The sequence below is a fragment of the Prionailurus bengalensis genome, chromosome C1 (assembly GCF_016509475.1).
Source record: "Prionailurus bengalensis isolate Pbe53 chromosome C1, Fcat_Pben_1.1_paternal_pri, whole genome shotgun sequence".
Lineage (NCBI taxonomy): Eukaryota > Metazoa > Chordata > Mammalia > Carnivora > Felidae > Prionailurus > Prionailurus bengalensis.
Window position 1 is genome coordinate 4,133,163 of NC_057345.1, and position 18,146 is coordinate 4,151,308.

General features: G+C 53.8%; 1 protein-coding gene across 5 annotated transcripts in view; it reads right to left on the bottom strand.

The window, feature by feature from the left end:
• ACOT7 (acyl-CoA thioesterase 7) overlaps positions 1 to 18,146 on the bottom strand; it is a 99,743-nt gene that overhangs the window by 65,887 nt on the left and 15,710 nt on the right. For 4 of the 5 annotated variants that reach the window (XM_043573654.1, XM_043573652.1, XM_043573655.1 and 1 more), the window contains exon 2: positions 464 to 581. In XM_043573654.1, coding sequence (XP_043429589.1) covers positions 464 to 581 — 118 coding nt within the window. Of the gene's footprint in view, positions 1 to 463; positions 582 to 8,174; positions 8,190 to 18,146 lie in introns of those variants that run through there. The other variant, XM_043573656.1, reaches the window with a different exon arrangement.

Consider the following 18,146-nt stretch of genomic DNA (forward strand, 5'->3'; position numbering starts at 1 on the left):
GGACGGGAAGAGGTGATGTCCCAAAGCCCCCAGCTGCCTTGAAGTCCCAAAAGCAGAAAGCCCGGCCCTCGACCCAGGCGGTCAGGGCTTTGCTGGCTCGGTACTTGCCCTGGCTCCCCCCTGCCAGGGGGTGGATGGGGCAGAGGAGGGGTCAGACCCAGTGTGGCCAGGCTGGGGATGGGGGTGGGGGTTTAGAAACCAAGACTTTAAGGAGGAGGAGTTTAAAGGCAGCTCTCAGCTCAGTCTCTGGCTGTCCCCTGTCCTCCCTCGCTGGGCCCCAAACCAAGCAACCTACTCGGGGCTTCTGGAAATCCCCGAGGCCCAGGGGATGAAGGGAGGGAAGACTCCAAGCAAACTCCTATCCTGACCCAAGAGTGGTGCAGTGCTGCATACAGAGGGATGCCAGGCCTCCTGGGCCCTGGAACCTTCCATGCAGCCGGCATGACGGCCCCCAGACACTTACCCCGTTCTGGCTGTTACAGTGCCGGGTGCTGATGATGGCCCCTGCCTCCTCGATCATCTTCAGGATGGTTCCACCGTGGACATTGCCAGCCACATTGGCATCATCCGGCCTCATGATCCTAGGCAGAGGAGACAGAAGTAGGATGAGGCTCCTGAGAAGGACGTCGCTCATCAACAGTGACCACCCAGGGTGAGGAGAAGGTCCTCCAAAGAGACCAATGGCGCCCAAAGAAGGAAAAAGAACTTTCCATGAGTGTGGTCCCAGTGGGCTGCTGACCCGACAGCCCCAGGCAAGAGGCCGCCGGGTCCTGTTTCCACGGGACGGAGGAGGGCAGAGGGCAAGAAGTTGTCCCCGAGAGCTACAGGCACCCAGCAGAGAAGGGGTGACAGCGGGGACCTTTGGCAGAGGCAGCAAGGTGGCGGCATGACTGTTGGGAGTTCCCAGCACTCCTGCCCTTCCTGCTTCCCAGGCTCCCCAAAGACCTGGGGTTGAATGAGCAGGGCAGGGCTGAATGAACACGAGGACACAGGCTGTGACCCCCTTGGACAGCGGACAAATTCCCAGGACAGGACCCCCCCTATCAGGAGTCCCAGTGGGGCCGGCTGCCCTGAGAACTGGAAACAAGCCACAGCTCTAGGTACAAAGGCACAAAGTTCCACGGTAAGAGACATAAATCCTGGGGCCATAACGCCCAGCACGGTGACTAACATTAACAGCGCTGCACTGTATGAAAGTTGCCGCAGTGAAAGCTCTCGCCACAGGGAAAAAACACCTGTCAGGTGATGTGTGTTAACTAAACTCACGGCAGTGATCGTTTTGCAAAATGTACACACATCAAACCATCACCGTGGGGCGCCGGGGTGGCTCAATTGGTTGAGTGTCTGACTTCAGCTCAGGTCATGATTTCATGGTTTGTGAGTTCCAGCCCCATGTCGGGCTCTGTGCTGACAGCTCGGAGCCTGGAGCCTGCTTCCGATTCTGTGTCTCCCTCTCTCTCTGCCCCTCCCCCACTTGCGCTCTGTCTCTCTCTCTCTCTCTCAAAAATAAATAAACTTTAAAAAATGTTTATTAAAAACTTGAAATGTTATTTAAGTTAATAAATGTTTATTAAAAATTTACATGTTTTTAAAAACTTAAAAAAAACCCTATTGTTATCAACCTCTTTCCTTTGGAATTGTTTGCAATTTCGTGAAGGACAGACGGTCATTTCCACACAGAGAAGCTGGTCCTCCTGCGAGCACAGGTACCACAGAGGCTGCCGTAGGGCAGGGGCTGGCCAGGGAGAGCTGAGCTCCTGGGCTCTAGAGCGCTGGGGAAACTTGAATCCAGCCTTTCCCCTCGGGCCTCGCTTTGCCTGTCTGTAAAGCACAGCTGTGCCCGCCACTGTTGGTTGACCCACAGCAATGCTGTGCGACCTGGGAGAGAAGGGCAGAGGAGGAAGTGCTCACATCCGGCGGGACACTGAGTCAGGGGCTGATAAGGAAGCAGCCTGTGAGATAGGAGGCTGGAGATAGTGTCTGGAGTTGCAGACTGAGGGTCCCCAGAAACCCCACACCATCAACATCGGGCTGCCCCAGGATCCTGGGCAACTGGGAGTAAATGCCAGGAGCTCCAGACCACACGCTTGAGGCACGAAAGCTCACTGGGACACTTGCTGTCCCCCACCCTTCCTGGTCACCCTGGGTCCTGCACCAGGCACCGACCTAATTCCCCAGGCCAGCTGGCCACTCAGACACAAACCTCCCTCCACTGGACCTGATCCTGACCCAGCACTCCGCAGTTACCCTGAGCCCAGCTCACTCCCCAGTCCCCTGGGTCCCCAATGGCCCCCCACTGCTCAAGGCCATTCACTCTGTCAGGGCCTTCCTCCCCAGTTCACTTCCCCAGGGCTCTCCCTGCCCACGCCCTGGTCCTCCCCAGGCACAAGTGAGGGCAGCCAGGAGAACGTGTGGTCCCTCATTCAAGCTTCTGTTTTCCCATTTTTTTTTAAGTTTATTAAATTTATTTATTTTGAGAGACAGAGAGAGAGCAAGCGGGAGAGGAACAGAGAAGGAGGGAGACAGAATCCCAAGCAGGCTCCACACCATCAGTGCAGAGCCCAACGCAGGGCTTGAACTCATGAACTGTGAGATCAGACACTTATAACTGACCGAGCCACCCAGGAGCCCCTGTTTTCCCAGGTTTAATGCAGCCGTGGGTATGAAAAGGGCTTCTCTTTCCTCTTCACTATTAAAAAAACAAGTAAAGAAAACCCGGTGAGGCAAGCAGCACTGACCACAGCACCTGGTCGGGGAGGCATCTCTGCACCTGCCCATCTCCTCCTGCGCTCAACCAGCCACTCATCCCCCTGCCTGGAGAGTCATCTTAAGCAGGAATCTAGTCCTCAATCACCTCTCTCATCTAAAGAATAAAGACTCACCTCACTAGTGAGGAACTTGAAGCCCTCAGGCATCTGGAACTACTCCTGTGTCATCATCAGCCACCGCCCTGGCCAAACCAGAGCAACGGCCAGGGCCTTCCTACCACCCTACCTGGATCCACCTGTCCCAGCAACATCCGACCTACGGTCTGGGAGGAAAGGGGACTCATCCACGAATGGGGGCGGGAATAAGTAGACACAACCTCATGGAGGACAGCCCGGCATTCCCAAACTCCAAATGCACAGGCGGGCTCCGACCCAGCAATTCCAGCTGTAGGAGGGTGTCCCACGGATGTTTCCAAACGTGAGTAAACCTGTTTGTTGCCCATCGCATTCCGTGTAGCCGGCCTCACAGCAGACACCTTGAAGGCAAGCCCCCTCCTCCTGTTCCTTAGCCCCACATAGAGCTTTTATACTGGGTTGAACTGTGTCCCCCCGAAGGATACGTTCAAGCTCTAGCCGCTGGAACCTGTGAATGGGGCCGTATTTAGATACGGGTCTTAGTGGGGGTGCCTGGTGGCTCAGTCGGTTAAGCGTCGACTTCGACTCAGGTAATGATCCCACGGCTCACGGGTTTGAGCCCCTTGTAGGGTTCTGGGCTGACAGCTCGGAGCCTAGGGCCTGCTTCAGATTCTGTGTCTCCCTCTCCCTCTGCCCCTCCTCTGCTCGTGCTTGCTCTCCCTCTCTCTCAAAAATAAACAAACATTAAAAAAAATTTTTTTATGTTTATTTATTTTTGAGACAGAGAGACAGAGCATGAACAGGGGAGGGTCAGAGAGAGAGGAAGACACAGAATCTGAAGCAGGCTCCAGGCTCTGAGCTGTCAGCACAGAGCCCGACGCGGGGCTTGAACTCACAAACCGCAAGATCATGACCTGAGCCGAAGTCGGATGCTTAACCAACTGAGCCACCCAGGTGCCCCAAGATTTTTTTTTTTTTAATGTTTCTTAATTTATTTTTGAGACAGAGAGAGACAAAGTATGAGCAGGGGAGGAGCAGAGAGAGAGCGAGACAGAATCGGAAGCAGGCTCCGGGCTCTGAGCTGTCAGCACAGAGCCTGATGTGGGGCTTGAACTCACGGACCGCGAGATCATGACCTGAGCCGAAGTTGGACGCTTAACCGACTGAGCCACCCAGGCGCCCCTAAAAAAATTTTTTTTTAAATACAGAACAGGGTCTTTGCAAATGTCATCAAGTTAAGATGAGGTCGTTAAGGTGTGCCCTAATCCAGTGTGCACAGCACCCTTTTGAAAAGAGGGAAATGGACACACGCCGGGGAGCAGGCAGAGACTGGAGTGATACATCCAGAAGCCCAGAAATGCAGGACGCCAGGAGCCACCAGAAGCTGGAAGAGGCAAGGAAGGATCCTCCCCTCGGGCCCTCGGAGGGAGTGTGGCCCTGCCGACAGCCCCTGCCGGGGCTTGTGGCTTGTGGCCTCCGGGCTGTGAGAACATAAATTTCTATTATAAGCCACCCTATGTGTGGTCATTTGTCCTGGCAGGACACTGACACTCACATTCACACTCAGGGGGGCTTTGCCCCATGCACAGGAAACAGCAGGGAGTGACAGGCGAGCCCACAGGACCTGCGGGCGGGGCGGCCTCCCCAGGCGGGGAGCCCAGGCCAGGGGGTGCCCGTACCACAGGGGGCTGTGGTCAGCCTGATTGTCACCCAAACATGTCAGCGCTACAACGTAACAGTGCTGCAGGAGTCCATGGTTACTGGGCTGGAGAGGCCTGCTTCTGTCTCCCACGGTGGAAGCTAGAATAGCTCTCTGAGGGAGAAGGCCGGCTCCACGCACAGCCAGATTTCCGGGACAGATAAAGTCTCCCGGATTTTTCACCTGCACCAAAGACCAGCAGAGCCTCTGGGGGGGGTTCAGGTGGGGGCACACGGGGCAGCCAGGGCTAAGGATATCTCACAGACTGTGCAGAAGGTCCCTGGGCCCATCCTTTCTAAATGAGGCTCAAAATAGAGAGGCAATGATGGGTGTCCTGAGCAGGAACAACCCCCAGGAGCTTCTGCCCCGACCTTACCCACAGCGGCAGCTTTCAAGCTTCCTTTGTGCTCAGCGCAGGGAACAGTCGCCTTGGCAGGGAGACAAGGAAGAATAGGGAGTCCCATTCCTGGTGCCCACGGGGTGGGCACGGGCCTTGCCCATGGCACATGTGAAACCTCATGCTTCTATGAGGGCCTCTGCCAACCAGAAGCCCAAGTGACACTGCTTATCCCCTCTAATTTGCTGCCGAGGAAGGTTCCAGGAAAGTTCCTTCAGCCCCAGAGCCCCCCACCCCACCCACCCCCATCCCCTACAAGAGGCAAGGGAGGAGAAGTGGCTGGGCCAGGAAAAAGTCCCTGGGGCTCTTTCAGGTCCCAGAGCAGGCATGGGGTGGGGGGTGCCAATCACACCGAACACCCAGGCTCACACTTTGGCTGGGACAGGGGAATGAACCAGGAGAAGGCTCCAGGGGGTAGCAGACCAGCGCCCACTGATCCTGAGAATGCAGAACCTTTGGGGGCTGAGCAGGCAGGACGCTCAGCAGAGCCCTGCCCAACCAGGGACCCGGCTGGCAAGAGGAAGAAACACAGTTGCCATCATTCCTGGGGCTCCAGCCAGGAGGGAGACCGCTGAGCCCCACGGCTCCACAGCCCCACTCTTCTGGGAACCCAGGGTCTGACCCTGCCGGGCCCCCAGGCCCCCAGGTGTCACGCAGAGACTGGACTTCCCGTCCCAGCCTCCGCTAACCACTTCACATCGGACTCAGCAAGAATCAGGCCAGGCACAGCTGTCCCTGGCCACACGAAGGGGCCGTGTCCCCTCTACATCGGACCCCTTCAAAGGGCCCCCAGATGGATGCCCCTAAGAGAAGGGGGCGGCGCGTGACTTTGCGGTACCTGCTCATCTGAGAAGCCATACCCGCTGGTTCGCTCCAGATCCCGGGTCCCGAGAGGCAAGGCGGCTAGCGGCGGCCAGAGCACCCACCCTTCCCCACCGCAAGCACCGTCCCAACTCCCCGCCAGACCAGGCTGCCCAATCTAACCAGGAAGAGGCTGCCTCCCTCCCCAATCTGATCCGAAGACTCTACCAAAGGCCAGCTGTCATAGCAACCTCGCTTTGTAAATAATGACAGAGGAGAAGTACATCTTCGAGGCCTCCCGCTGCTGTCCCTGAGGTCAAGAAGTCACAGGTGCCTCTCTGAGAAGCCTCTAGGGGGCCCAAGGAGAGGGCAAACGCCCACCCAGACTTTTCTCAGCAGAGGCCAGGCCCCAGGCCTGGATCCCCTGCAAGCCTTCTGAGCCTCCCAAGACGCAGACAGGGGAGGAGGGTCTCGGGCCAGAGGGAGACTCACAGCAAGAGTCACAGTTGGTGCAGAGCCCCACATCCTGCTCAGAGGGGCTGGCATCTGACACCTGTCCCCGAAGCTACCTCCTGGAGGTCGAGGGTCCAGGTGACCCACTGGCTCTGCCAGCCCCGGCACTCCCCTGGCTGGCACCCCCACCCCCACACAGACCTGCCTCCTCCCCTCTCCGGTGCCAGGCTGCCAGGGACAGACCTTCCGTCTCCCCTCCTGCTGGGTGCCAGGCAAGCCGTCAGAGTGGCCGAGGAGCACGCGTGACAGCGGCAGTCCTGGGAGAGGAGGCCGGATGCGTAATTATTACCCCCGCGTCCCAGGGCACCCCCACACAAGGCCACTTTCCCCGGAATCCCGCAGCCAGGACACTGGGCAGAGCACAGCCTCCATCCATCGGGCAGGCTGATGGCCACCGCCAATGAATGAATCTGCCCGCAAGCCACCTGAGAGAGTCCTTCCTGAAAACTGTCATCCCGGCTTGGCTCCTGGGCACCGGTCCACCTCACCTGCAGGGCGACTCTGGCAGGTTTTGTGCTCGAGGGGTGAAGCGAGGACAGAGCAAGCTGGGCCCGCTGCTCACTCACACACGGCCCTCACCAGAGGCCCGGCACGCTCCCGGCTCCCAGCGGCCTCCCTGAAGTGCAGACAAATTACGCCTAAAGGTCCGGGTACCATTGTCCCCAGTCTTCCCACGTTTGTGCAAAGAGAGAGAGAAGGAAAACTCCAGACTGACCAACAGCACAGAGCCTGGTTCCACAGGGAGGGAGGCCGGCCGGCCGGGGCAGGAAGTGGCAAGGCTGTCCTCGGGCGAGAGGGCCCCTGAAGGGATAAGGGGACCTGCCGACCACACCCAAAATGTCTACCTGGAGGGGGGAGTCAGGGCAGAATCTGGGCGGAAAACCTTCCCCAAAAGCCTTCCCCGCCCACACCGCCTGACGGGGGCCCTGGCGGGACAGCAGACCTCCTTCGGCCTCTTGGCTGTCCCTGACGGTGCTTGATCCTGAGTAGAAATGACCCCATTTGCAGGGAGGTCCGAGGACTATTCCTGTAGGACATGGCCTGGGGCCATCCTGCTCACTGCTGTGTCCCCAGCAGCTGGCACCGGGCCGGGCACACAGCAAGGTGCCATGAATAGGTGTCAAATCAGGGAGTGAGCCAGTGCCTGGGAGACACAGAATGGACAGAGGCCCCACTCCATCTGCCCTATTCCCCTCCAGTCAGTTGGGTGCTTAGGCCCTGCGTGCACCCGGCCAGCAGCCTGCCCCACGCCTCGCCTGGACCAAGAGGTCAAAAGCGTTGCTCCCCAAGGCCACTAAGGACGCAGACTCCCATAGTGGGTTCTGGGTGCCCCCTAAGAGAGCCGTGTGCTGGGTCTGGTCAAACCCATCTATATCACCTTCAGGTCAGAGAAAAGGCCCCAAGGCCACAGGTGCCCACTCTGGCCTCGGGGCATCCCACAGCCATGTGTCCAGGCACCACAGCCCTTCCCACTCCACAACCACAACCAGGGACCCCCCCCCCCAGGTAGCACCACCCCCAGCCATCCCACAGGTTCTTACAGCTTGGCTTTCTCCCTAAGACAGGCCTCGTCAGCTCCTTTCCTGAACACTTTTAGGGACACACCTCGCCGAAGCAGAAGCATGGTCTCTGTTAGCCCCTTCTGGAGCTGTGGCCAGATGGGACCAGAGGGGGGCCTCGGCCCGGATGCTATGCCCTTTGGACTTGGCCCCATTCCTCAATGCAGGCATCGCAGCCTCCCTAAGCAACGCTGGCTTCTCTCCCCCTTGGTCCCAACCCTGGGTGTGCTGGGCACACTGCCCACGCCAGGCGACGGGTGGCCACCCCATCACTCCCATGACCTTTTCAAATCCCTTACAATCACAGGAAATTGAGTCGAAAGAGTCGCTGGAAACTATCCACTTCAGGCCCCAACTTTTACCTTTGAGGAAATCAGGCACACAGAAGGCCGGAGGCTTGCCAAGGCCCACATCAGGTAGACCTGGGGGACTGGGAGCTCGGCACCTTCACGATGGCGTCCTGGGAGGGGGCCGGGCCCGGGGCCAAGGGAGACGCACCCTCCTGCACGCTGTGGACCTACCATCAAAACACCACTCAGGTGACGCAGTTGACGATGCACATGCAGACAAGAACCGGGCACGACTTGCCCCACCAGGTTCGTTCTCAGTTATGGAAAGATCGTGAAGATACACAAGAGAAACAGTCCTCACGGGAGCACACGGGGGGTCCTGCAACCAGCGGGCACCTGAACGAGGGATCTGGAATCGAGAAGTCAGCCCGCGCTGGGCTGGGCTGGGCTGACGGAGCACACGGTGCTGTGACGCGGGGCTGGCCATGCAGGAAGAGGCACCCAAATCCACGACCGGGAAACGCTTTGAAACAAGCCGCTGAGTTAAGACCCTATTGTCACCATTAGAGGGAAGACAGTTTTCAGACTCGGAATGACCCACTAATGACAGGCACGATCAATCACTTAACATCTGGATACAGGGATACAACCTAAACCAGAAGAACCAAGATTTTAAAAACAAACAAACGAACAAAAAAACCGAGACAGAGAAAGGGAATGAGGGAAATCTGCAGGAAGTGACACAACCAGGGGCACCTGGGTGGCTCAGTCGGCTGGGCGTCCAACTTCGGCTCAGGTCAGAATCTCTTACTCTGTGACTTTGAGCCCTGCGTTGGGCTCTGTGCTGACCGCTTGGGGCCTGGAGCCTGCTTCGGGTTCTGTGTCTCCCTCTCTCTCTGTCCCTCCCCTGCTCATGCTGTCTCGCTCTCTGTCTCTCTCTCTTAAAAATAAACATAAAAAAAAATTTTTTTTTAATGACACAACCAAGTGAAATATCTAAAAGTCCACCATGGCTCAGTCAAATCAGCAAGGACCATACCTCACCTCCGCAGGCCTCCACAGCCACGCCGACCGAGCCATTAACAGACCTTTCCACAGAAAGGAATCGTTTGTTGTCAGCCTTATGAGTAAATAATTTCAAAGTTAAATAACCATGAGGTGGTTCCTCATGTTCTAAATTAACCAAGAACTATTTAAAAAAAAATTTTTTTAACGTTTATTTATTATTGACAGACAGAGAGAGACAGAGCATGAGCAGGGGAGAGGCAGAGAGAGGAGGAGACAGAATCCGAAGCAGGCTCCAGGCTCTGAGCCATCAGCCCAGAGCCTGACTCGGGGCTCGAACTCACGAACTGTGAGATCATGACCCGAGCCAAAGTCAGACACTCAACCGACTGAGCCACCCAGGCGCCCCAACCAAGAACTATTTTAAACGATACAACCAGACATCCGGAAAGGTTCACAGCAACGTTATTCGTCGTAGCCAAAAAAGGTGGGAAGGACCCAGATGCCCATCACAGATGAACGGATAAATAGGAAGTGGTCTCTCCAAGCAATGGGATATGATTTGACTCTAAGAAGGAATCAAGTAGTAATGTATACTACCACATGGAAGAATCTTGAACAAGTGCTGCTGAGCACAAGAAGCCAGTCACAAAAGGCCTGATTCTATCCACAGGAAACATCCAGAACAGGCAAATCCAGACTGGTGGTTGCCAGGGCCTGGGAGAGGTGAATGGGGAGTGATAGCTAACAGGCACAGCGTTTATTTTGGGGGTGAATAAAATGTTCTGGAATTCAAGAACTGTGATGGTTGTACAACCTGGTGAATATACCAGAAAACACTAAACTGTCCTCAAGAGTAAATGAACTTACAGGACATGAGTTGTATCGCGATAAAGCTGTTACACCTGTTTGCAGACAGCTGTGGAGAAACAGGCCCATCCCTCCACTTCCAGAACTTTCTGCGTTGGCCAGACCTCCAAAGACTCACTTGGCCAAGGAAGAGCGCTCTGAGAATGTAGCCCAAAGAAAACCACACATAGCTGGACATGGCAGGCTGCAGCCACAGTGTTTCTGATACTAAACGAAGTCCAGCTAGCTCAGGGGGCCCTGGGCATGGACGAGGTTGCGTCTGGTGTGCATATCTCTGGAATTAAGTGGCAACCCTTCTGTTCAGCTTTCAAAGGCATCTGGAAGCTGACAAAGGTCGAGAGACACATCAGGCTCTCTGCTGTCAGCTTGAAGCCTGCTTCTGATCCTCGGTCTCCCTCTCTCTCTGCCCCTCACCTGCTCGCCCTGTCTCTCTCTCTCAAAAATAAAAACATAATAATAATAATTTTTAAAAACTTAAAAAAAAAAAAGAGTAAGAGGCAAGCCACGGACCGGGAGGAAACGTTTACAAAACACGTATCTGATGAAGGACTTGTATCCAAAATAAATGAAGAGCTCTTAAAATTCGATAACAACCAATATGAAAACGGGCAAAAGGTATGGACACCTCATGAAACAAGACACACAGACGGTAAATAAGCATATGGGAAGATGTGCACCATCACAGGCCACCAGGGGACTGCAAATTAGAACCATGGCAGTGACACCACTGTCAGGAGTGGAACAGCAGGACCTCTCTCACTGCTGGTGGGGACGCAACACAGTGTGGCCGCTTTGGAAGACGGTTTGGCAATTTCCTACAAAACTAACTACCCGGGGTGCCTGGGGGGGCTCAGTCAGTTAGGCGTCCAACTTCAGCTCAGGTCACCATCTCTCAGTCTGTGAGTTCGAGCCCCGCATCGGGCCCTGTGCTGACAGCTTGGAGCCCGGAGCCTGCTTCGGATTCTGTGTCTCCCTCTCTCTCTGCCCCTCCCTTGCTCATGTTCTGTCTCTCTGTCTTTCAAAAACAAATAAATGTTAAAAAAAATTTTTTTGAACCGAACTGTATCCTTTAATTTTAACTCACTATATTCTACTCTCTCCTGCATTAATGATGTAAAATTTAGTAGGTACATGGAAGCAATTAAAGAAAAATCAAGTAAAAAAAACTATTGTTGGTTTGAATTGTTGGTTATTGAATTAAGAATCTTAGTGGGGCGTCTGGGTGGCTCAGTTGAGCGTCCCACTCTTGATTGCAGCTCAGGTCAGATCTCACGGTTTGTGAGTTCGAGCCCCACATCGGGCTCCAGACTGACAACACACAGCCTGCTTGGGATTCTTTCTCTCTCCTTCTCTCTCCCCTCCCCCACTCGCATACACTCTCTCTCTCTCTCAAAACAAATTAAAAAAAAAAAGAATAAAAATTTAAAAAAAGGATCAATAACCACGATCGAGTGGGATTTGATCCAGAGACTCAAGGATGATTCAATATCCTACAAATCAATCAACGTGACATACCACAAGAACAAAAAAATGAAGGAAGAAGTGAAATCGACCAAAACAAATCATACAAATACTGTATGATTTTCCTTATGCGTAGAATCTAAAAAAATAAAACAAAAAACCAACAAGATAACAGACTCATAAATAGAGACAAATATCATCAAGAATAGTGTAATAACTCCGTATGGTAACAGACGGTCACGGCACTTAGGGTGAACATTTCGTCACGTATGTAAATGTCCATCCACTATGTTGTACACCTGAAACTAATACAATAGTGTGACAACTACGCTCAGTTAAAAAAAAGAATATTGGCAACATGTTTCAGATACCACGGGATCAATTAGGCAGCTTCAGGCTGGCTTGTGAGTGTTACCACCTCAGCTTTCATAAGGCACACGACATAGTGGGCTCAGCCTGTCATCAACAGAGGCAGAGCACCAATCAAACAGGACTTAGTTTCCCGAGACACGGGAGGACACCAGAAAGCAGTGTCGCCGTTAAAGCTTTAGATTCCAAACACAAGCCACATCTGAGCGAACACAGCACCAGCACAGCCAAAAACACACACAAAAAGTGTGGCATTTACTGAGAATGATGGTCACCCACGCTCGCTCACCCTGATCAGTTACAAGGCTACAATTTCCATCTGCTAAGTGCCCACAAGGTAATGAAATATTTAGCTGGCTCGAAGAGAGACTGAATTGGAAGCCTGGGGACTTTCAATAGGTGGAGAGAGGGGCAGGGTCCGTCTCCAGCACGCCCCCTACAGACCCCAGCTGGGGTGTGCCAAGGCAGGCCAGGACAGGGGTTGAGGGATCAGAAACGAACCCCAAGCATTTTCCAGTCCCATGCCCTGAATGACAGCAAAGCACTCACACCAGGTGCCCTTCTAAGACCCATCAGACAAATCTTACGGGGGCGAGGACTTCAGGGTCTTCTCCCAGACCCAGGGAGCAACGCCCTGACCTCGCGGCATCAGGACACGCATGTTCCCTAAGGCTCAGAGACGCCCTCAGCATCATGCTGAGTTTGGGAGACACATCACACCTTAGACTTTTAATCCTACCCATTCATAAGCCAAAGTAAACAACAGGCCATTTCTGGGGCAGCGGGCGGGCTGGAGCTGTCTCCACCACCTGCCCCCTCCCTTTACAGCAGCATTTGCCCCTGGTCAGGGCAGGCGATGAGGTACAGAGAACTCGGTGTCGAGACCTGGGTTTCAGTGTCCACTGGTCACTCCCGCACTCGGTTTACCCTATCTGTGAAATGAGGGTGATTCCTGTGCACACCCCCCCCCCTGGGGCTGAGAGCTACGCAAGCGAGCTTGAAGGGTGCAGGGTGCAGATGGGAGCTGGGGCGAGCTCTCAGAACGCAGGTTTTGCCCCTGAACACAGGGCCACTCCCCCGTCAGCTGATGTCAGGCTTTGCTCCACATCAAGACGGTGAGAAAATAAGTTTTATTACAAAAGCAGTTCTTGGGGCGCCTGGGTGGCTCAGTCGGTTAAGTGTCTGACTTCGGCTCAGGTCATGATCTCACGGTTCGTGAGTTCGAGTCCCGCGTCGGGCTCTGTGCTGACAGCTCGGAGCCTGGAGCCTGCTTCCGATTCTGTGTCTCCCTCTCTCTCTGACCCTCCCCCCATTCATGCTCTGTCTCTCTCTGTCTCAAAAATAAATAAACGTTAAAAAATTAAAAAAAAAAAAAAAAAAAAAAGCAGTTCTTTCTCCCGATGTTTCAACCTCCCAGTCTGATGTTATCTCCCCGGCTGGATTAAAATTCTGATTTACTAGGGCGCCTGGGTGGCTCAGTCGGTGAAACATCTGACTTTGGCTCAGGTCATGATCTCGCAGTTCATGAGTTCAGGCCCCACGTCCGCCTCTGTGCTGACAGCTCAGAGCCTGGAGCCTGCTTCGGATTCTGTGTCTCCCTCTCTCTGTCTCCCACTCACACTCTGTCTCTCTCTCAAAAATAAATAAACATGAAAAAGAAAATTCTAATTTCCCTGGGGCACCTGGGTGGCTCAGTTAGTTAAGCATCTGACTTTGGCTCAGGTCATGATCTCTTAGTTTGTGAGTTCAAGCCCCTCATTGCATCGGGCTGTCTACTCTCAGCTGTCTGCTCTCAGCACAGAGCCTGCTTTGGATCCTCCGTCTCCCTCTCTCTCTGCCCCTTCCCAGCTTGTTCTCTCTCTCTCTCTCTCTCTCTCTCTCCCTCTCTCTCTCTCAAAATAAATAAATAAACCTAAAAAAAAAAAGGCCCTAAAATTCTGATTTGCTTGTTATGTCCAATGTCCAATTAAATGTCTCACGGGGCCACAGGGCACACTCAAGGCCATGACTGCTACAGGCAACTTCCCACCTCCCAGGGTTTTTAAACACCCTTTATTATTTTTTATGTTTATTTATTTATTTTTAATTATTTTTTAATTTAAAAAATTTTTTAATGTTTTTATTTGTTTTTGAGACAGAGAGAAACAGAGCACAAGCAGGGGAGGGGCAGAGAGAGAGGGAGACACAGAATCCGAAGCAGGCTCCAGGCTCCGAGCTGGCAGCACAGAGCCCAACGTGGGACTCAAACCCACGAACTGTGAGATCATGACCTGAGCCAAAGCCCGACGCCCAACTGACTGAGCCACCCAGGCGGCCCAATGTTTATTTACTTTTGAGAGAGAGGCAGAGTGCAAGCAGGGGAGGGGCAGAGAAAGAGGGAGACATAGAATCCGAAGCAGGCTCCAGGCTCCAAACTGTCAGCACAGAGCCCAATGCAGGGCTCGAACTCACGAACTGTGAGATCATGAGCTGAGCCGAAGTTAGATGTTTCACCGACTGAGCCACCCAGGCGCCCCATAAACACCCTTTATTATTTTTTAATGTTTATTTTTGATAGAGAGAGACACAAACATGGGAGGGGCAGAGAGAGAGGAGACAGAGGATCAGAAGCAGGCTCAGCACTGACAGCAGCGAGCCCAATGTGGGACTCAAACTCACAAACTTTGAGATCATGGCCTGAGCCGAAGTTGGACGCTCAACTGACTGAGCCACCCAGGTGCCCCTTAAACACCCTCTAGATGGGCAGTCACGCCTGCTGGACCTGCCCCACAGCAAGCCCAAGCCTAAGGGAGGAAATTCAGGGCACCAGGGGGTTCTGCCTGTCTGGCACAGCCCAGGAAGGTCCCCAACGGGGACCTGCCACACAGGAGGCCTGTACACGAGGCTGCCACCTTCCTGGGACAGGCTGGTCACAGCACGACGCTGCAAGGGGGCGGGGAAGGCCGGAAGGGGGCGGGGTTGGTGTTCAGGGAGGGGAAGCGGAACCCACAGACCCAGACTGAGACCCCACACAGCCGCCAGGAAGCGCAGCCTAGTCCTGAAATGAAACCACGTGTGTGATGAACACTCCACATTCTACAGGGCGCAACTTTTACTGTCGGTGGACTTTTGCTTCTGTCCTCAGGGTCAGGGATAACCCGGGGGTGCGGGCCAGGTGTGTGGCTTCAGACCTGCACTCACCAGCCTGGGACCCCGACAAGTCCTGGGACCCCGACAAGTCCTGGGACCTCGGAAGAAGGGGCGGGTCCACCTCAAGAGAACAAAGCTGGACCCTTACCTCACAGATTCAAAATAGGTAAAGCTCTGAACAGAAGGGCTGAGGCTGAAAGAGAACATACAGGTAAAAGGCTCTGTGACCCTGAGTCTGGCAACGGTTTCTTAGGCGCGATGGTAAGAGTGCAAGCAACCAAAAAATAAAAAACCGAAACTACACTACATGAAAATGTCAAAACTTCTGCGCTTCAAGGGACACCTGGGTGGCTCAGTCGGTCGAGCGTCTGGCTCGTGACTTTGGTTCAGGTCATGATCTCACGGTTCGTGGGGTTGATCCCCGCATCGGGTTCTGTGCTGATGGCATGAGGCCTGCTTGAGATTCTCTGTCTCCCTCTCTCTCTCTGCCCCTCCCCCACTCATGCACGAGCATGTGTGCTCGGTCTCTAAATAAACATGCAAAAGTAAAAAAAGGTTTGTGCTTTAAGACAGAACATCCAAAGCGAAAAGACTGAACGGGAGAAAATCTCTGCAAACCATGTATCTGAGAAGGGTCTTATCTGTAGAATATAGAAGGAAGTCTTAACAACTCAGTAACAGAAAGACAAATATGCCAAATGAAAAACAGGTAAAGAAACAAAACAGCCAAGCTGTACAAATGGCTGATAAGCACTCAGCATCATTACTCATCAGAGAAATTCAAATCTAAGCCACAAGGAGATAGGCGGCTGCAATCCAAAAGGCAAATACCCAGCACGGAGGGGGATGTGGACCGCCCCCGCACTGCCGGGGGGGGCGGGGGGGGGAAACAGCCCCGTTGGAAAACACCCCGGAAGTTGAACAGAGTAAGCGCATGACCCAGCAATTCTACTCCTACTCACACGGCCTCTGACCCCCAAGGTGCGGGTTCTTCTCTTCTGCACCACCAGCTGGGTGTCCTACAATTCAACGCAGTTCTGACAGTTCTAACAGCCCAGAGGTAGCACAGACCCCATCCAAAGTTCAAGGGCTCCAGGCTGTCCCTGCTTCCACGCCCCTCTCAAGTCCCAGGCCGCCTGAACTTCTGACAAACTGGCTCTAGACTTTGGGGTTCCCACAAAAATCTCCTCCGGTTGGATCATTTGCTGGAGCAGCTCACAGGACTCAGGCAAACTTTGCTTTATTCACATTTACCGGTTTGTTGTAAAGGATTCAGCTCAGGAACAGCCAGATGGAAGAGGCGCATAGCACAAGGTGTGGGGTGGGGTCAGGCACGCTGCCCTTCCAACACCTCCATGTGTTCGGCAACTCGGAAGCTCTCCCAACTCCACTGTTCCGGGTCTTTATGGCCGGGTCACGAAGGAGGCACTGGTGATTAACTCAACCTCCAGGCCTCCCTCCCCCCACCGCCATCCCCAGATAGGAGGTGGGGCTGAAAGTTCCACCGCTGTAAGGCAGCCTGCGCCAGGCTGGCCACCAGTCCCCATCCTGAAGCTATCTAAAGGGCTCCCGGCCACCTCGCATCTCATCAGCATACCAAAGATACACTCTCACTGGAAGAATTTCAAGTGTCTGAGGAACTCTGTGCCAGGACCCAGGGATAAAGACTAAATACCTTTGTCTTATTAAGCCACACTAGGTATACATTCAAGAGACATCAACGCACACGTCCACACAACAGCTTGGACAGGAACATTCATAGTAACGTTATGCATAATAGATGAAAGGTGGAAACACGGCAAGGTCCATCAGCTGGCAAATAGACATGCAAAATGTGGCATGTCCCCGCACGGTGAATTATTATCAAAGAAGCATGGATACACGCATGATGAAAACATCACGCTATGTGAGAGAAGCCAGATACAAAACACCATGTTGCATGATTCCACTTATCTGGAATGTCCCGAAGAGCCGGACTTGCCCAGAAAGAAAAATAGATGGAGGCGGTGTAAAAATTAATAAAAATTGAATGAACAAAAAATAAAAAAATATTTATTCGGGTCAGGTCATGATCGCACGGTTCGTGGGTTCGAGCCCTGCGTCGGGCTCTGTGCTGACAGCTAGGGGCCTGGAGCCTGCTTTGGATTCTGTGACTCCCTCTCTCTCTGCCTTTCCCCTGCTCGCTCTCTCTCTCTCTCTCTCTCTCTCTCAAAAATAAAAAAATAAACATAAAACAATTGTTTTAAATAAAACAATTCATAAGCCTCGTTTGTAATGGAGTCGGGAGGCCAGCAGGGGGAGGTCTCACACCCCACAGAGCCAGCAGGAGGAGAGGTATCCTCAGGTCCCACCACACCCCTCCTGCTTGACCACAGGCAGGCCCCAGAAAGGCTCTCCTCCAGCTCCAGCAACAGCCCAGCCAAGGAGAGACTGTCAGAGTTCAGCCAATGGGAAGCCGCTACACTTCCAACTCCCAGTTTGCTCCAAAGGACAGCCCTCCCAGGCCGCCCACCCCTTCCCTCTATAAAGGTTCCTCTGTTCTCCAGACTTGCCAGCGGTTTCACAGAAGCTTGCTTGTCTGGAGTTGTAATTCTCTGCTATTCCCAAAGAAACCCATTTTTGCTGGCTAAACTGTACCCTTCAGTGGATGAGTCCTATGGAACACGGATTACGTTTCGATAAATAAAGCCGGTACGAAGTAGAGGGTGATATACTCACCGAACAAAGTTTCTGTAAAGTTTGAAATAAACATAGGAAGGCCACGGTAACAGCACAACGTTGTGCTGCTGAAGATGAGCCCATCGTGCGAGGACAGCTCTGCTGCCCTGCGTAAGCTTCTGGTCCAAAAATCGCAGCTTGAGCCCCTGCCCCCGGAGACAGCAGATGCCCCCACGGCCCCGGACTCCTCGGCAGCAGGTGCCCAGGGAGGGATGAACGCGCACAGCTGTCGGCACGTGCGGTGCTTCAATTTCCACACCTGCCTCCTTCCCTCAAAGGTGCCAGCTGCCCAGAGCCCAGAGCCCACCAATCCCGAAAGCCTACCTCCTCCAACAAAGCCTGGGGGGGGGGGGGAGGCTTTGACTGGGCCCCGGCAGGGAAGCATGCTAGGTTTCCACTTGGATGAACACATTAGTGGGCATGCTCAGTCAAGCAGTTCACTGAACACCCGGTGCTCCAATGGCCCCTCCAAACCGTCAACAATAAATCCTG